Genomic DNA, 19,507 nt, shown 5'->3' on the forward strand with positions numbered 1-19,507 from the left:
GGCAAATTGCTTCCAATGAAGGTGGTTAAAAGTACTTTAAACCTCATTTAAGCTCCTACGAGGTAGAGAACAAAATGCTGCTTAGGATGTGGATAAATGAACCACTGGTGTAAATCAGTGACTAAAGGGCAGTGGATGGCTTCTTCCAGCAGCAAATTAAACTTAAATTTAAAAATTACAAATAGGAGAACCGTAATTATGGAGCAGTAAATGGATCTGCCAGCAATGTCATGGTTAGCAGCCATTACTGCAGTCTAACCCCACCATAAGATTAGACTGTTGTATTTATAATGAAGATTGGTTAAAGGGATTTTTTTTTTGCATTTATTCTACTTGTGGTTCATTGTGGAAGGAGAAAAAAATCATGTAGAAATCATTTACCCACTCCATCCCTCTTCCACACAGTGGTTAGAGGAGCCAACTAATATTCCATCCAGCACCTACTTTGTCTTGAAGCAACACAGCAGTGAGAACTCAAGGGTCAGATATCACTCACTTCATTCCAAGCAGTCTGCTGCCAAGTTTTTTCCTTCATACTAGTAAAGGATAATTTTAAAGCATTTTCATTTTCAGCAGGACTAGTTGATCCTGACAATCATGCCAGATAATTTATAAAAAATGTCCTGAGGAACACAGCACTAACTACTGGTGAGCAAAGCATATTAACAGAACTATCAGAGGTTTCTTCTCACATACAGTTATAATATGTGAAATTCCAACTGAACGTAAGGAAAGGAAAACAAAGCCCAGTGAAAGTGGTTACATGTAGAAACAGGAGTCCAGAGAGGCTGGGAAATCTCTTCCCCTGAAGACTAAAGAACTTGACTGACAAGGTGCTGAATAACCTGATTTAATTGTGAAGCTACTTCTGCTTTGATCATGATTAAAAGATCTCCAGACACCCCTTTGACCTGTGTTATTCCGTGACTGAATACTGATAATCAGCATCTAGGAATAAGACAAACCATAAACAAATCTAACACTAAAGGTATAATAAAAAGAGACTTTCAAACGGTAAAAAAAGAAGAAGACTGAGTGAGGAGGCTCATTCAAGTCTGAAACAAAGCCCTGAATGCTAAAACCTTTTTCTGAATGTTTCATTTTTGCTCTGCATGGTGCCAGGAACTCTGCTTCAAGTCATTTTGCCAAGGAATTCCCCTCTTCCCAAAGTACTAACCCAGCTATTTGTCATTATGTTTGCCACAGAATATTCCTTTGCAGCTCGAGTGTCACCTACACTCCAGAGCAATGCTGATACACACACAGAACAGAACAGGGAGTGGCTCCTTTAGGTAGAGCCCCACAGTGTCTTTCAGAAGATTGAAAGGAAAGAGTTACTACCACGGTGACAGCTCAGTGCCAAGGTGAACAGTCTGGATCCCAGATGATTACCTGATCCAGCTGTTTCTGGACCATACTTTGCTGCTCAGTCACGTGTTTCAGCTGCTCTGCATCTTCCTCTGGGAACTCCCGGCCGGCTTTCTTGGCTGTGCGCTGCTTGGCCGACAGGGCCTTCTTGGATTTTCTGTGGGCTCCAATCTGCTCCTCCAGGTACTTTTGTTGCATTTGAAGAAGTTGTTGTGTATCCTGCAGCCATTCCTCGTATTGCTTTCTTTGTGAATCATCTAGAGAAAATGGAAATGAAGTGTGATATGATCTCATCCTGGAGATGAGAAGCAATGAGTTCTCATCCTAATTTTTACAGCTCAAGTTTAGCCATTAGGTTCCCTTCCTTATTTTAAGAAACTAGTGGTCAAATTCAGCCAATTTGACAGAAACTTTGGTATTTCAAAATTCTTGGAATGACTTGAGTAAATGAGACAGATACCCAAATTACTGCATTTGTGAGAGAAAGCAGTTTTAATACAGTCCATTTTCAGGAGATATCAGTCAGCTGTGGAGGCAGCAAACGTGCTCTTGTTAATGAGCAAATGTGGCTTTGGGAACTGTTACAGAACCCAGTGATTCCCTGCTCTGCCACAGAACAGGGGACATGGAAGATCTCTGGAAGTACTCAAGTACAGAGAGATTAGGGACCAAGGACATAAACTTAGAGGAAACATGGCCTGATTAATTCTGGTGTCTGCAGAAAACTGTTGGACACGCAAAATTTTATTACAATTTCTAAGAAAAATACTAAAATGATGAACACCATCAAATATTCATGAAGTGAAAGAAAGATATTGTTTTCGTAAAAATTACTTTGTCAGTGTCAGCCCTCAGCACGGGGCCTTCAGCACCAGTGCCATTTCCTGCCCCCAAAATAAATGCCTCTCATTTAGGCTGTAACTGAGACATTGCTCTTCTTTCAAATGAGAAATGCTCATCTGCCACGGGCAGTCCATTGCTCTCTGACGTTTTTCTGGAGGCAAAACAACCATGTCTGGTAACACTTGACCTGCACTGAGCACAGAAATCAAGAGAGAACACTGGTGATGGTGTCATTTGTCTCCTGATCACATTTTCAGTGAGCTGGGACACCACAAACAAGTAGGGATTTTCCTTGTGAAGATCCTTGTTTAACAGAGATATCACACAGCAGCATGATTTCAATATAACCACATCCTCCTTGTGCTCCAGAGCCTGCCACCTTCTACTCCACGAGTCACTGTGTCAGTGACAGCTTTGACTGAACAGCTCAACTAAACCTACTCAGGGTGAGCTACAGCCTCAAGGTGCTTTCAGGGAAAAATTCTGCAGAACTGATCCCAAAAACTGAGGGGACAACTCAGTGAAAACACTGAGAATAACATGAGAAACATAAAAGTACTAAAATTTTAACAAGCTCCAGGTAAGAGTAACTACTACTGCACTGAGAAACAGATTTACTCCAATGTTCAGAACCCACCACCACCCAACCAGAGTGGGGCCATGCTGACTGCCATGTGAAATCTCACCACAAATAATTAATACAGATAATATTGCCAAAGCTCCCGATTGCATACTCAGTGCTGCTACTCCAGCTTCTGGAAAATGTTCTGTTCCTTATTCACAAATATCAAGTGAAGTATTTGTAGTGATGGAAACACTTTTTTACACATGGTTTTCCTCTCCCAACATATGCTCAGTTTTAATTTCTACTAATAAATCTTTCTCATCACAGAGAATAGGATTCACAATTGATCTAGGGCATCCAGAAATACGGAATGCAAAAAGCTAGTGCAGTGTATTTCTGCTTTAAACAACTGTGCTTCACAGCCAGGCTTGCCTAACCAGTGCCTGGAAAGTTTTTTCTGGTATTTGTTCAAATGACAATGATGTTGCACAAAACTTTCTGCTTCTGAAATAAAAAATTCTATCAACACATACAGCTGTTCTCACTGAGCTCGGAATATTGCAATACAACTCAAGACCACGTTTCTGATACAGCAGTCTGCCAGTTAATAGATTACTGCTCTCACACAAATCCAAATAATGTTAATTTTCTATTTCCCTCTTTCCTTATGGTGTTTTGTTGATGATAGCTTCTAGAAAAAAAATGCTAACAGTATTTACTATACACCCCTTCATAACCTGGCATTGTAATGAAGAGATGACTCAATTTTTAAAAGATTATTTTTTTGAGAAACAGGATCCATTTATGGATAGTTCATTTTAAAGAAAACAGAACTGTAAAGTAAAAAAAAATCAAGAAAAAAACAAACAAAAAATACCCTCATACAATAAATTATTAAATCTTTACTTACTGACAAAACCAGGACCAAAATTGGGAGGATTCGGTCTAGAAATCTGAGGCGCCAAATTTCCATCCTAGAAATTTCAGTAAAACAGACAGACCAGGATATTAAACCATGACTCAATTACAATACCCAAAACCTCGTTATCATTACTGAACAGTTTTGTTTCAAGCCTGTATCAGGTTGCATTACCTGTGTAATTGCCTGCTGCATGTGATTTTGGCCTTCACCAGTCTGAGCCCCTGGCACTGGTTGACCCATGAAGGGAAACCTATTGATGAACAGAAATTGTAACCTTGCAAACTGGCATTTTAGGAGAGAGAGAGACAACTTTATTATGTTCAACTCAAGCAAAGCATCCAAATATTTTACAGACGTTCACCTGAACTTCTGTACCCAACCTTTTCAACACCTGGAGAATACAGATAGCATTTTACCCTTGGTTGAAACTACTGCATTTTATACTTTTCAGAGAGATGATGTAAATATTACCTACTGTGGTAGAGCAGTGAAAACACATACACACATACCCCCACACCCACCCACAAGTCTGCATTTGTATTTTAATATTCCATAATTTAAAGAAAACCAGTTGAATGTATTTAGGTTTCATGGTCACCATCACAGTCAACTAGAGCTGGGTAAATGTACACCTTGGGTAAGCCATTTATTATCATGGGGCACTGCACAGAGAAAACCCTGTTTGAAGGGCCACACAAAAAGAACAGGCACAGATCCTCCCTGGCCTATCCATGGACTCCCCACCTACCCTAAGGACAGTCATGGTGCAGCCTGCACAAATCATGGCCCCTTTTGTCCTCAAAAGGGATTTAAGGAGAGGCTAGAACTTCCACTACTTGGGCTAAATCTTACTTATACCCAGCATTAAACAATTTGATCCAACACGAGGTTCCACTGTTACATGCACACCCCCAGTTTTCTAGCACAACCCATGGGAGATGTGTTAATTAGCAAGTGGGAAAACAAGAAGAGCATCAACAGTGAAGCCATGTTGGCCATGTTGACCCATGACATTACAACTGGAACACAAGCCTGATGCATTTGAATACCATTTCTAGTTCCTACTGCCACACTGGCTTTATTCCTAGGAGATAATCCCGTGTTCACATAGAATGCGAATTACATGACAGAAATTTCTTTTTCATTTCCTGCACAAAGTTTTCCCCGAGCTCTGTCATTTCCTTTTACATTCTGTAGTCCTAAAGAATGGTATCAAGTGCTGCCTACCTGTTCATGACCATTGGTGGCATCCCCATGTTACTCTGTGCCATGACTTTATTGATCCCCTTAAGAGCCACCATTTTTGCTTTCATTATGGGATCTGTAATCGCATCAAAATCTGAAAGACAAAAACAGCAGCATTGAATCACACAGCTGAACATTACAAGTTATTAAATGGAAATTACTTGTTTACATTTAGAGAATGCGTAAATCTTCAGTAAAACATTAATTGCATTCCTATTTCACATTAATTGTCTTTCCCACTTTGATATTCAAGGTTAATAAGCAGTTTCACGTATCCTGTAGGAGAAGTTAGTCCAGCAACAGCTGTCCTTGCTTTCATCCACTACCTACAAACAAAACCAGGTCAGTCTGAGAGTCTGAGAAGGGTTCTAGATACAATCTGGCCTATGACCCAACAAATTAATAAATTCTATTTATACGTTTAAAACTCAGAGGAGTTGTTTCTGTGATCTCAACTGGCAACTGGCACACCATCACTAATGCACTACGAGAATGGCCTTGATGGTCACTGTAGTTACAACTTCATCAATTCTCAAAATTTAGTGTTTCATTATCAGTTAAATGATGGCAATGGTCTTGATTTGAGCACTCAAACTGCTAGGTTATATAAAACAAGCAACCACAGTTTTTCTTTATTTTTCTAGTACAAGCAGAATGATATGTGATGTTTCTGGGCCTTGCCTAGACTGGGTTAGTAACAGCTTTTGATAATCCATTTTCTTGTGACACAACAAATACTGCAAAAAAATGCCATAAAACAACTGAACAACCATAAACATAAAATCGATAGATCAAATATCAAAAGGTCAGCTACTGCATTTGATCATTTGTTTACAAAGGATGCATTTACTCCCTGAGAACCTGAAGTATAAAGAGTATGTGACACAGCTGTCACAAACTTTATCAGTAAAGCAGTTACCCTGATCCTGGTAATGACAACAGGAGCCTTGCCACAGAGTTCAGAATTCCACCTACATGCTCAATTTCCATATTCCCTTTGTACCTAATAGGCAGGCTGATTTTTATTATGCCACCTTCAAGCTCTACATATATATCTGCTTCTCACAGTGCTGTGGATTATTTAACTGTTTGTTGCTGCATTTTTAAAGCACCAACCAGAACACAGACAAACAGGACACCCACATACCAATATTGGGGAAAAATGGCTCCGAACGCTGGCGAATCATGGCTTGCATCTGTCTCTGCTGCTGCTGCTCCTGCCTCTCCTGATCCAAGAGGTCCTGCAGAAGGAGTGGCTGCTCCTCTAGCAGAAGTGGCCTCTCTCGGTTTTGCTGCTGAGCTAATGGCTGAGGGAGCATCATCTGTTGGGGACCAGAGATGCCACTGGGACCAGGACGATTTGGTACAGCCACAGTCTGATTAGAAGTCTGTCCTGTCCCAAAGTTATGATTAGATGACTGACCCTGAATAAATCCTGGATTTGGTGACCCTTGAGAAAAATTATGGTTCATTCGTGGAACCATGGGCAGATTTGAATTTAAAGTGTTTTCCAAGATCTGTCCAGCAGGTGTCATGAGTGTTTGTGGAATACCTGCTCCATGGTTCATTTGTGTGGGTGGTAGAGATTGAGATGGAGATCCCAGAGTTCTTGCTTCAGCATTGTCTGAGCTTTCACTGGACAGCAAACTTGAGAGGACTGGGGTAGACCCAGAAATACTGCAGGAACTTACTGCTCCTTGAATAGGCAGTGGAGCAGATCCCTGAGCATCTGGACTAGGCACAGTTGTATCTTGACTAGGAACAGCAGGAGTTTTGTCAGGGAATTCTGGGTTAGCAGGCTGCACAGGAGCCTTTTCTCCATCCTTTAACTCCACTTCAGCAGCCTGTTGAGTACTTGTGGACTCAGTATTACCATCACCTTTTTCATTTTCCTTCTTCTTTTCCTCTTGAGTGTTTGGGGAAAGTACTTCTGTTTTTATTTCATTTTCTGTAGCTGATTTCTTTGGTGGAGACTGGGTCTCAGCAGGGGCAACAGTTGTATCACCTTGTTCTTTCTGTTTGGGCTCTTCTGCCTTGCCCTGGATATCTAGTTTGTCATCAATGGGGACATTAAGGTCTAGTTCTTCATTAAACATTCCTTTCTTATCCCCCACATCAAGATCTGGGTCTGTGTATGCAATTAAATCAAATTCTCCAGATCTCAGAAGATCATCAAGGTGAGGATCATTGGTTTCCAAATTATCTAGAGTGTCCAGTTCATCTCCTTTTCCATCCTCTGTGTCCAGGTTCAAATTTTCCAAATCCTCATCATCTAAATCCTTGACTTCAACCCCATCGAGGTCTTTCACATCCAAATCTTTTACAGCAGGATCATCAGGATCAAGCTTTTCTTCTAGACCATCACTTGGCTGGGTGGGAATCTGCAAGTTGGCAGATTCATCACTTGGTGCAGATGTAGACAAAGACGGTCCTGGGAATGCATCAGCAACTGGCTGACCCAGAGAACGCATTACAAGTGCAGGAGGATTCTCAGGATTGATTTGATCCTGCTGGGATTGGGACATGTGCTCCAAACTCGCAGGCATCTGCAACTGGTTTGGTATTCCTTGAGAATTGTGTCTCAGCGGTTCTGCCTGTCTTGGGCCTGGGAAATCCTGCCTGGGCAGGAAGCCGGGGTGCCGCTGGTGCTGAGCTGCTGCATCCAGCACAGCGGCAGCAGGACCGAAGGGCAGCCTGGGCCTCCCATCAGGAGCTCTGTGGCGCAGCTCGATGAACGCCTGTCCCAGGATGTTGTGCTGCTGCACGGGAATTCCCTGCGGGGGAAAATGCTGCGAGATGCCGGCCGTGCTGTTGATCTGTGCGCTGTTCACTGGCCGGGGCATATCGATGGACAGGGATCTCCTCAGCTGGGGGGGAACTCCAGGCCGCTGCATCGGCTGCTGAGGACCCAGGAAACGCTCCTGGCCCGAGGGTGGACCATGGCCACCTCCTGGAAACCCATACCTAAAATAAAGCACCAAAGACCAAATCATCTTTTTTCTCAGTCTTGCGTGACTAAATAACTGTTCACCAAATGATGCATTCATCAAGATATTTAAATAAATGTTTTGACTAATTATATTTACATTTAAATGAGCTTTATGACTACAATAAAATAATTGCTTTAATTATGTTTAATAAACAACCTGTTTTCAACTTCAATAATAATAATGGATAGAAAATTCTGACAGTCAGAACTAACCTAGTAATTAAAATACATGTTAATGCAATTCAGAGTAAAAAATCTCAGTGTGTGGATTTAGATATTACTGAAATAAATCCAGATACGGAAAAAAATTCATTTCTGAGATGACAATGTATGCTGATACTGATATTCATTTTACATTGTAGCATTCACTGTAAAAGTGCCATAGACAGAAGCTGATGTTTGACTACATACTCATTAGAAATTAATTTATTCATATTAAACCATCAAAAATAAAGTCTGGTCTTTTACTTTTTTTTAGAAATGTCCCAAAAGCCATGGACAACAAGATGTTTCAGGTCACACAAGTTTGACTAGCTCTGCAGTTTCTTCATTTATTTTTCTGAATTATTCCCAACAAAACAGCGTGTAACACTTAGTGTAAAACACACATTCTAATGTTACAGGAAAATCCACTGCATGTACAGAGTTCAGGAAGGTTACCAGCTCCTGTAGGTGATTTTTTATCCTGTCCAAAGAGCTCCCTTTCTCTAACTATCTCTGTAATCCCCTGAGTTTAAGAGATCCAAGAGCTTACCTCAGACCATGAGGTCTCATCCCCATGGTGTTCATATCTCCTGGAAACTGGGGCCTGTTGAACTGCCCATCCCCAGGGAATGGCCCACGCTGGTCCTTGGGGTACATGGAGAACCTTGGCCCACCTGGAGGGACCACAGAGGACCTGATATTCCCAGGATAGGGAGGAGGAGGGCGGTTAAAGATCTGATTTAAGTTGTCTTGCTGCCAATGCTGAAGAGGGGCTGCATGGGGAGGAGCTGCTGTGTCCTGCAAGGCCTTTTCCTGGCGAACTGCATTCTTCTTTTGCTGCTGCTGCTGTAAAATAATCTCACGGAGCTTCTGGCGCTGTTTAAAAGAAAATAAATCATTATGCTTGACACTGCAACTGGCATCGTTTCAAGTGTCACACTCTGCTAGGTTAAGCCTTTTGGAGGAAAGAAATCCTTCAGTTGTTACAGGAAAATATTATAAACAACCACAATCACCTCAGAAATGAGAAGGGGGGGTCAAATGGTGCAGGATGCTGGTAAGTCAACTTAACATCCAGATGTCTTGGTGAAGTGTACAGTGTGATCCCATTCTACCAACTGACATGGCAGCAACTCTCTTTCCTTTTCTTTTTCCAGGAATGAAGGCCCTTTCATCACAGGAAAAGTGCATTCTGAGGGGCAAAGTTGACTAGAGGTCCACTGAAGAAAATTCAGTGAAAGGTTTTTACACCACAGCTGCAGAATTTACTCTTAACTCTGTAGGATAAACTGTACTACCAGTTTTCCATTAAATTCACTTCCCATCCCTCCTTCCAAACAAAAGACTGACCAGCTTTCCACAAGCTGAATGTAATTCTACCCCTCAGCAAGAGCTGTTTGCCAAACATTCACAGACAGAAACCAGGAGTGAATGTGCCTCAAGAAAAGCAGTGACCAAGGGAAGGATTCACTTCAACACACTGGCCAACTGCAAAGTCAGACACGTGGTCTGAGATCTTTGCCTGTATTCCCTTCTCCAGCCAGTAAACAAGTCACTGACAATCAGTTTCACACCTCATTTGTTAGAGAAGAGAACAAACTGACCTTTTAAAATGCTTTTTTTCCTCAGACTGTAGCTAAAAAGTACTATTACAGACCAACCATCCACGTCTTCAGTAGCTTCAAATATAGCCTTTGCTTCTTTTTTTGGATCTTGTCCAAACTCTTTAAAAATTACTGATGTTCCTGTATTCTGTATATTGTGGTTCTATCCAGAAGGACCAAACTGACATATTAAGTAAATTAGTAAGATAATTCGTATCTTACACACAGCTATGTTTAATGGCAAGAAACTTTAAGTATCAACAGGAACGGGGAAAATTCTTCTATTTCCAGAATTTTAATCTCATCAGAATTCTCACCTGTCTTAACTTCTCGGTATCTGCTTGAGACATATTCATGGTATTCTGAGTATCTGTTACTCCTGTGGTGGGTGCTGGGCCCGGAACTTGTGAAACTTTGGGAAACTGTTGTCCTTGAGAAGTCATGGGAGAATTTCCAGATGCACTGAAGGTGCCATCAGATCCAGGTCGTGGCTGTTCGGCAGCATCATGGGCCAGTTGACCAGTTCCAAAAGATTCTGGCTGAGGTCTTGGAGTCATTGGTGGTTGATCATATGGGTCATGTGCTGGAGTAGCTGCACCATGGCTAAATGAATCTGTTATTGCAGGTCCTGCAGACCTGGGAGTTTGAGAACATGGGTCTGATGGCCTGACAAAAGTGCCCTGCAACCTGCTCTGTGGTGCCTGCAGGAAAGGATCTCTATTTGGTATTAGTCCTGGCCTTGTCATGGCAGGTCTGTTAAAACTCTCAGGAATCCCTGGCCTTGGGGTTGCTGGCTGCTGAGAGTAAGGATCATTGAGAACTGGCCGTGGTGTTCCAGGAGGTTGGGCATAGGGATCAGAATGTCTCTGGTTTGCTGGGGACTGAGCAAACAGATCTGCTGGTTGAGCAGGTCTTGGTGTTGGTGGCTGCTGCATGTAAGGATCCACGGTGGTGGGACGAGGAGTTCCTGGGGGCTGGGCGTAAGGATCAGCAACTGGCCGAGGAGTACCTGGAGGCTGGGAGTAAGGGTCCTGAGAAGCTGGCCTTGAAATGGGCCCAGACTGAGGGAAAGAATCACCCTGCTGGCGCACTACCCGTGGTGGATGGGCAAAAGGCTCCTTTATGGCAGGGTGGGGAGTGAGGGGAGGCTGGCTGTAGGGATCGTTGGCCTGGTTATGGGAAAAGTTATCCACAGGCCTCGGGGTCAGAGGGGGCCTTTCATAGGGATCAACAGCAACGCGCCGGGGCGTGGCTGGCATGGAGGAGTAAGGATCTTGTGGGGACTGAGGAGGGCGCAGAGGAGTTTTGAAAGGTCCAGGGCTCCCATCCACAGGAGCAGGAGTTGGAGTCAATGGAGGCCGTGCATAGGCATCAGCAGAGGTTACTCTCTGTCTCTGAAACGTGTCAGTCCTAGGGGCTGGCTTAGTAAATGGATCGCTGCTTCCAGCAGCTAAAGGAACCTTCCCTGGCTGCTCCATAACTACGGGCGACCGTGGGACTGCCAGCGGTTTGGAGAACTGCTCTGATGGCATGACAGGCCTGGGTGTGTCTGGTGGCTTTGCATAGGGATCGCTGCTACCTGGAGATGAAGAACATGAGTCCCTGACTGGCGAGGGCCTGCTTCCCGACGGCTCCCGAGACAGGGAGGACTGTGCTGCACAGGAGTCTAACGGGGCAATGGTGTTCCTCCTAACAAAGTTCTGGTTGATGGGTGCTGGTCTGGGTGTTCCCACCATTTTAGCATATGGATCCATGGGAGAAGGAGGCCTCGTGTTTGTGGAACCGGGAGAAAACATCTGTTGTGATGACGTCTGAGGAGTCTGAGACTGAGACAGTGAATCGTGTACTGGGATTCGGCTGGGAGTGGGAGGTGGGGCTTGTGGCTTTAGGAACACATCATCTGAGGACGCAGATGTGGGCGTAGCAGGGAGCTGCTGCTTTGTGAACAGATCCTTATGGAATGTCTGTTGTGCAGGAGACATGCTTCCATTGCCAGTCTGCGGCGTTAAGGGGCTCTGGATCCCACTGCTGGGTGTGTCTGAGCCAGACTGGTTCAGGAGCTGCTGTGAACCAAACTGCTGCTGCTGTTGCTGCTGCTGCTGCTGTTGCTGCTGCTCATTTTTCACCTGTTCAAGCTTCTGTGTGGCTTCTATTTTGGCCTGCTGCTTACTTTTTTGCCGCATTTGCTGTTTTAAAATTATAAGGAAAAAGGTTACACTTCTAAGTTTAGTGTATATAAAATCTTTCTAACGACTGAATCTATAATTAAAACATTAGGACATATCCAATATCAGTTACAATCTAGCTATTTGTGAAGGTCAATTACCTTGACATGCATCTTACTGGCCTGGGAATAAGCATTTCCCAGGTTGCCTAAAGAGCAGCACTGCTTTCCAACCTCATACTCTGAAGACAAAGGTTACTGACATGCAGTACTGGTGTGGGCTTTGAGAGACACCCAGCCCCATGTGAGGCAGTAGTCTGCAGGACAAAGTTACTGCAATACAGGGTATGTAATAAAAACCTATTGTACCGGCCACCCAGGCAGAGAAAGAACAACCTATTTTTATAACGCACAGGATTTAAGAGTCAAAATTTAAAGAAAAGTTGCTTTACACACAACTTATCTTCTGATAGCATCTATTTTCCTCCCAAGCAGAATGGCTGACTGGATGCTATTTTACAAAGGAAGATTCACATTGATTTTATTACAACAGATTCCTACAAGGCAATAAAAAGCAGGGAGAAAATAACAAAACACCCTAAATGCTACACACCTGTCTGAATTTCCATTCCTGCTCATGTTCTGATTCCCTCTGTTTTAATGGATCTTTAAAGAGGTCGGAGTCGATGCGTGAGCTGGGATCAATGCTATCCTGTTGCTGCTGCCTTTTCATGGAGTCATTTGACATCTGTACTTTATTGATGCGCAAAGCAGCTCTATTATCTCTGGCTTTTTGCTGGAAGAAGAAAAAAGATGCAGTTAGACTTATTTTCTTTTAAGTGTGCACTGCATCTGTTATTCCTACAAAATCTATCACCAAATTATTTGTACAGCCTGCTTTAATCACACACATCCTCGTGGAAATGACATTATGCACTTCAAAAAGAATTCCAAGCAGAAAATACTTCACACCTCTGCAGAAATTCTGTGTTTAACATATATGGAAGGAACTAAGAGGTTACTAGCAATTAGTAAATTAGTAAACCTATTAGCAAAGCTTTTCTATACAGGAGGCTGTCTGTTCCAGGCACTGTGCTGTGCCAAGAAATCGTTAATCCCACCAGTTTACCTTTCAAATCACATATTGGTGTGGTGTACAACGTGAAGGCTGAGCACAGCAGATGATGTTTGGATCAATAAAGGCCACTAATGTGGAGAACTTCAATGACAAGAAAAATACAGTCTAGTCCATTAAATGACCTCTAAAGATCTGAGTCTGTTAACAGTTAACAGTATAAACATAGGATATGGGCTTATGGATCAGGAAAAACTGTATGGAGACACAGCAATTCTTCTTCAATGAGGCATTTTACAGCCATAGTGACACTTTAAAGTATCTAATGGAAGTTTCAAAGATCCTGTTTTACCACCAATCTAGGAAGTGATTTCTTTTCTGAACCAAACTCTCACGTTCCCTTTTTCACAAATTTATTTTCAGCTGTCAAGTAGGGGTTGCCTAGAAGAAAAGGCTTTAATATTTCCCCCCAACAATGAAATGGTGACATGGATGAGAGCACCAATGTCACAGCAGCAGAAAAATCACTATCATTTTTCCCTGTAAGTGATGGGATTGTGCATGCTAAGTAAAGTCAAAAGCCTACAGTGAAAATTTACTAACACTCCACTGAATTTCATTTCAGCCTTCACTCAATCCCTCAGAGTGCAAGTCCCTCAGGAGAGGCACCACAGCAGCTTTTTGTGTGAACAATGCCAGGGACCACCCACAGGAGCTGCATGGCAGGAGCACAAGGACTGTTCTGAGAAGAATTACTACATCTTGCTGTGTAAATACTGATGTGCAGGAGCATGCACTCTCCTCCTGTACATAAGGGAAGTAATTTTTGCTCGTGACTTTTGGACACCCATCACAAGGATATGACTGCATTTTTTAAGAACAATGAAAAATAAAGCAATCAGTAATATAAATAATTGTGAAGTGGTACATGCCACCCATGTAAGTGGGTATTATCTTATAAATACTACAAAGGAATCACCAAGATTAACTATAGCATGGGCAAGATGACATAGAGGTCCAAAGGTACTGAAACTGCAACACTGAATAAAAAGCAGAATAATGATGATGCCCCAGTGATACAAAGAAGAAACGAGAGAATTATTCTTTCAAGTGGAAAAGGTTTGAAAAAGATCAAGTACTCCACTTCTCACTGTGAGTTTGGGATATGATTTATCCCCTTAAGCCAGAGATCAGGGCAATTTTGAATTTGGACAGCAGATGATGTAGTACTGCCAAACTCTGACTCATCAACATGCAGAGGAATGAAGTTTGTTTACTGATGGGACTATATGAAAAAAGGGCAGGTAGGGGAAGGCTAAGAGACTGAAAACTGCAAATCTACAGAAACCTTCAAAGTGAGAATGATCATCCAACCGGTGCTATGAAGAAACAAAGATGAGAACCAGGAGAGAATGGAAGTTAAAGAAAAGTACATTTGCCAACAATTGTTGGGAAAGTCCTAAAGAATCAATAATACAAGTTCTGAGATTTGGATGCACACAGGCTTCAACAGAGGCTTCAACAAAGCTTAAGGGTCACCCCTATTGAATGGCAGAAGTTCTGCAGGATTAAATCAATGATCATGCAACTCCAGATAGCTGCTACAAGTACCTAGGTTCATTTAACTCAGATGTGAAGAAGGTGAATGATTTTGGAGAGAAAAATGGAGTCCTTCATGCTCCCCACAAAATGGTATCAGAAAATTTGGTATCAGAAGATATCAGAAGAGTTTCCATACAAAGCAATACAAGAGAGTAAGCAGAGAAAGGGAACAGCAAGAATACAAGGAGTAGAAGTAAATGAGGAAAGCAGAGGTGTGAGCACTGACATCTCTGGAATTGTTAGTTCAATAGCTGAAAGACTCCAGCAACTCTAACTGGGACAAAAAGAATAGCCCAGTGAGAGGGGATGATGAAAGGGAATCTCATGATCAGTTATCATCCTTCTGAAGAAAGTGGGGAGACTCTGTGTAGAAAGAGACAGAGCAAAGACAACTTGAGGCATTAATCAAATACAGCTGAGAGGCAGTGGGAGCCACAAATGTTCTTATCTCAGCTGATGTCTTTAGATTTCACAGCACTAACTGAATTTATTCCAAGATTTAAAAGCAAAGAATACAGGTAAGAAGTATTCAGACTTAAATTTAAAAGGTTTTCTTGGAGTAAGGGAACCTACAGCTTGAGTTATTAAAAACAAAACAAAACACCACCACCTTATAAATGAAATGTGTGTTTGCTGGAAGCATGCAAAAGCAGGTGGGAATTGTTCTTACCACATAGGGAGCCCTCTCTTGAGAGCTTGCTTTCCTCCACAGTTTAGCAATTTGCTTCACTCTTGTAGCCCAGTCTGCAACCAAAAAATGTGTCAATACACAAGACTATGACAAGTCTATATGAGATACTTTCAAATCAAGATGCACCAATTCCTGCAAAATAATCAACTTGATTCAGTAAATCACTCACCTGGGAATTCTTCCTTCAGGTTAGGGAAGTTGATATTTGTATAGAGAACAGGTGCTACAGTTGCCATTTCACCCAAAGCTTCTTCTTTCTCCCACTTCAGGGTGCTTCTCTGAGCATTGGACATGGTATCACCTTCACCTTCCAGGGGTGGAGCTGCAGGTGCCCATGAGCTGTTGGGATCAGTCACCATTGGATTGAATGCTGGATTCTTATCCCTGACAGACCAGAAAAGGGGTTTGTTTCACAGATTGTAAAAAACAGCAAATTAGCAAAGTACTCATTCTGTTTGCTATTTCAGCAGTGAACACACTGCAAGAATACACAAAGTTTTGTGGTGGCTATCAAGAACTAATAATATCACATTATCAGTAACCAACACCACCCTCCAGGTGTTTTGTTTGGTTTTTTTTTAATGCTAAATACACTAAGTATCTTTTATTCCCCATGTGGACTTACCTGGCATCAGTGTATGGCTGCTGTGTAATGGGAGAGAAGGTGCCCAGCCCACCTCCAGCAGCCAGAGCCGTGTGAGGGAGATGAGGGTTGGGGCCAATCAGACCATTCATGAGGGGCACTCTTGGAAACGCATTCTCTCCTGGAAAGAAGTTGTTTCAGCTTTTAGTCACTCATTTAAGTTTTCAAAGGTGACTGCTTATAAGACATAGGTGGAACCTTTCATTGAGAAAATAATATCACCTCTAGTGAAAAATCTATCACCTTAAAATTTTACAGGTCTGACCTTACTTTTTTGGGAAATATTTTAAATCAGATTAAAATCCTTCCCTATAAGCTTAAAGGATTCTTTTCTACTCTATCACATTCCTGCACAGATTTTTTTTTTTCTTGTCTAAAATATAATTTTTTTCAAAAATGGATTCCCAAAACTTTTGCAGTAGCCCATGCCATGGTACTGCACTTTATATTGAGGTAATAAACTTAAAATCTAATAGTCTTCATGTTTGTTAGACCCAGATCCAAGCAGCAAGCCATGGAGAAGGTGGTTTTCAGTCCTTGCAGGATGATCACTAGCCACCTGAATTAAACATCCCCTCTTCTGAGACTACTGAGCATTGTACCAAAGTAAGCCTCATTATCTACTAACTCCCTAATTTGTAACCAATGAAACAGATAACTCTACTCAAATGAGCATTAGCATTTTCTAATTAAATGTCCAGCCTAGCAGTACGAAGGCAGAAAATGTTATTTATTTGATTACAGTATTACAAATGTGGCACAGGCAGATTCATTCCAGCAGATGGTATTTGCAGATGTTACTACACAGAATTAACTCTGGCCTTTGGATCACGTCACTTAAGTGAGATTACAACTGTTGCCCCAGTATTTCCTTAAAGGCACAGAAGCAGCTCAGGAATCAGATGCATCTGCAGGATGACACTGTATCATTCTCCCATTTTAGGAGACTGTTTCTGATCTAAAGGTTATGGTAAACTGTGCAGCAACTACAGTTGTAACACAAAATTTAAGAGAATGTTACTGTGCTGGTAAACACAGCAACTGTGAAGACTTGGCAAACAAACAGGATGGAGTCAGGCCTCTGGTTTGCACTGTGTGCTCACAGGTCTTCATGAGAAGAGAACAGTAATTTTATCTGAAATTGCTGAAACTTGATGCAACCTGCCCCATTATTGAAGCGTTTATCTCACAGAAATGTGTGGATCGTTCCACTGGAGCAGAACCAAACTGTAAATCTAAAACTTTGTTATCATGGCAGCTCCCACAGGGAGGAGTTGAACAATCTTAAAGAGCTCAAATGCTCGAGCTATCCCAAGTCTCAAGTAACTGGGAAACAAGCAATGCTATCCATATTATCTTTTTCTTTAAATCAACTCTTTATTTACTTAAAATATTTTCCTTTCTAAGAGGTTTTGAAGTATTTCATTTGTATTAAAACTGATCCAACTAGGAAACAAATCAACTTTTCTTCTTATGATTAATTCACTGGTCAAATCAATTTGCAAAGTAGTCTTCTAGTCCCAGTATATAAGAGTGGAGACTCTTTACATGAGCTCACAGAAAACCCACTAGAGGTGATGTCTGATAAGAAAAGGAGCACATTCAATTATATTCACATATATGGCTTAAAAAACCAGCTCTACTGATAACAATAATAAAAGCAACCTGTCTCTTGCCTTCAATATAAGAGCAAGATGCTGTATAAACTCATTACATTTTTTGTAGTAATGAAGAAATATAAAGGATAACTTCCAAGATGAATTTTAAATTTGTTTAGCCTCCTTCTATTAGGACTGGCTAATACACTAAACTGCATTCTTACAGAAATTTCTTACAGAAATTAAGACTCAGTAAACTCAGCATTACACACTCTTGCCTTACCCTTACCCTTGAGGAGGTACTCAAAAGTAATTAAAGAGTGAAATCAGAAGAGAACACATGCTTTATCACAGACTAATTTCCAAACCATCTAAGTGTCAGCTAAAATAAAAGCACCAATATGTCAGAAAAATCTCAAATAACTGTCCTTATCTATTAGCAATATTTACATGGATGTTAATCACATACTCCCTTCAGAACAGGTTTCGAATAATATTTCACAAATTAACAATGGCAGATTCCACAATTTTGCACAGCATAAGGTGTGTCCTGCTTCCACATCAGCATTTAAAAGGTGCCCAACTCTCCTGGCCAGGCTGCTGCTCACAAAGCCCCAGAGGAACATACCTTGGCTGTGCAGAGACATGAGCTGTGGTGGGGGAGGAGGCTGTGGCAGAGGAGCTGGCTGTGGGGCTGCTGGACTCAACACAGCTGTGAACAAATCTTCAACATCCTTCCCTCCCAGCTCTGCAAAAAACACTCTGCATGAGTTGCTGGCATTGCTTGTGAACTGTGTTCCATAAAAGAGAAGGAGGATCAGAACACATACCTGGGATTTTGTACAGTTTGCCAAGAATAGCACCTGGACAAAGTAAAGGCAACACAGGGTAAGTATTCATCAGAGGATGCAATAAAAGCAACCAAGTCCAAATAGGTCTGTTACAATACAGAGATGTGTCATTTGTGGGAAAGAAAAAGAATAGATGATTTCTACATAAGTTCTGTAGAACACCAAGAATAATGACAAAAAAATTACCATCTGTGACCATTTTGTCTAGTTCTGGACTGAGGATTCCATCTAACTGCTCCTCACTCAGTGGTGGCCGTGAGCTCTGGTTGACATTCGGCTGAGGCAGAGAAGAAGGATCATCAGAGATGGGGCCAATATCCAATCCAGCTGGAGGAAAAAAGAGTATTAAATTAGAAACAGAGAGCAAAATTTTTTAGTACTGAATAAAGAGCACAGACCCTGTTTCCTTCCTCTAGAATTCAGCTGTCAATTAAACCAGGGCTTTCTAATATTTGAAAGGTAAGGCAAAACAAAACAATGATTAGAAAAGGTAAAATAACTTCCAACTCTTTACCTCCAGTTTATTGTACTGTTTGAGAAATGTTAATTGAATATAATGTAACTGGAAGAATGGGAAGTAAGACTACTGAGTTTAGTTCAGCTTGGTTTCAAATTATCTAGGTTTCAGTATATAGTTCCACTTCAGCTATTTTTCACATTTTGGAAAGAATCACACCAGTAGTAAAAACGGTTCATCCCCGTGTACCCTAAGGTTCACTTCAAATGTTCTTCACTTCAAATATTACACAAAGTATTTACTGAAATGCTGTTGAGGTATAGCCAATATAAAACAAATTACAGAAGTTTATCTTTCAAAAACAAATCCTGACTGTTATGGGTTACATCAAAGTGATTTGCTGGCACTAACAAAACTCACTACATAGATTTCCTAACATCTATTACAAGTCAAGAAATCTCTCAAATGAGAGAAATCTGGGAAAAAGATCTATGTCCTTTAGTATTTAAAATATATTTCTGTAATAATTACCAAACAACTCCAAATTTAAAATAATGAAACATGCCACTCTACTTATTGTCAGCATGTCTTTTATATAAAAAGTGATGAACCATTATCCAGTGAAAACAAAAGGAGACTGACTGCTTTAATCATGCTTTAATATACTCACACTGATTGAAATGCTT

At 41.4% G+C, this 19,507-nt stretch overlaps 1 protein-coding gene across 9 annotated transcripts in view; it reads right to left on the reverse strand.

Annotated features, from left to right (window-relative positions):
* Positions 1 to 19,507, reverse strand: part of KMT2C (lysine methyltransferase 2C) — a 189,755-nt gene that overhangs the window by 20,434 nt on the left and 149,814 nt on the right. For all 9 annotated transcript variants that reach the window (XM_088158694.1, XM_088158785.1, XM_088158636.1 and 6 more), the window contains 14 exons: positions 18,551 to 18,691; positions 18,344 to 18,376; positions 18,142 to 18,261; positions 15,898 to 16,036; positions 15,442 to 15,656; positions 15,252 to 15,325; positions 12,518 to 12,700; positions 10,058 to 11,926; positions 8,687 to 9,012; positions 6,091 to 7,907; positions 4,926 to 5,037; positions 3,870 to 3,948; positions 3,687 to 3,750; positions 1,393 to 1,625 (listed from right to left, as the gene is read on the reverse strand). In XM_088158694.1, coding sequence (XP_088014820.1) covers positions 1,393 to 1,625; positions 3,687 to 3,750; positions 3,870 to 3,948; positions 4,926 to 5,037; positions 6,091 to 7,907; positions 8,687 to 9,012; positions 10,058 to 11,926; positions 12,518 to 12,700; positions 15,252 to 15,325; positions 15,442 to 15,656; positions 15,898 to 16,036; positions 18,142 to 18,261; positions 18,344 to 18,376; positions 18,551 to 18,691 — 5,405 coding nt within the window. The remainder of the gene's footprint in view (positions 1 to 1,392; positions 1,626 to 3,686; positions 3,751 to 3,869; positions 3,949 to 4,925; positions 5,038 to 6,090; positions 7,908 to 8,686; positions 9,013 to 10,057; positions 11,927 to 12,517; positions 12,701 to 15,251; positions 15,326 to 15,441; positions 15,657 to 15,897; positions 16,037 to 18,141; positions 18,262 to 18,343; positions 18,377 to 18,550; positions 18,692 to 19,507) is intronic.

This window comes from Sturnus vulgaris, chromosome 1 (assembly GCF_052056855.1).
Source record: "Sturnus vulgaris isolate bStuVul1 chromosome 1, bStuVul1.hap1, whole genome shotgun sequence".
NCBI lineage: Eukaryota > Metazoa > Chordata > Aves > Passeriformes > Sturnidae > Sturnus > Sturnus vulgaris.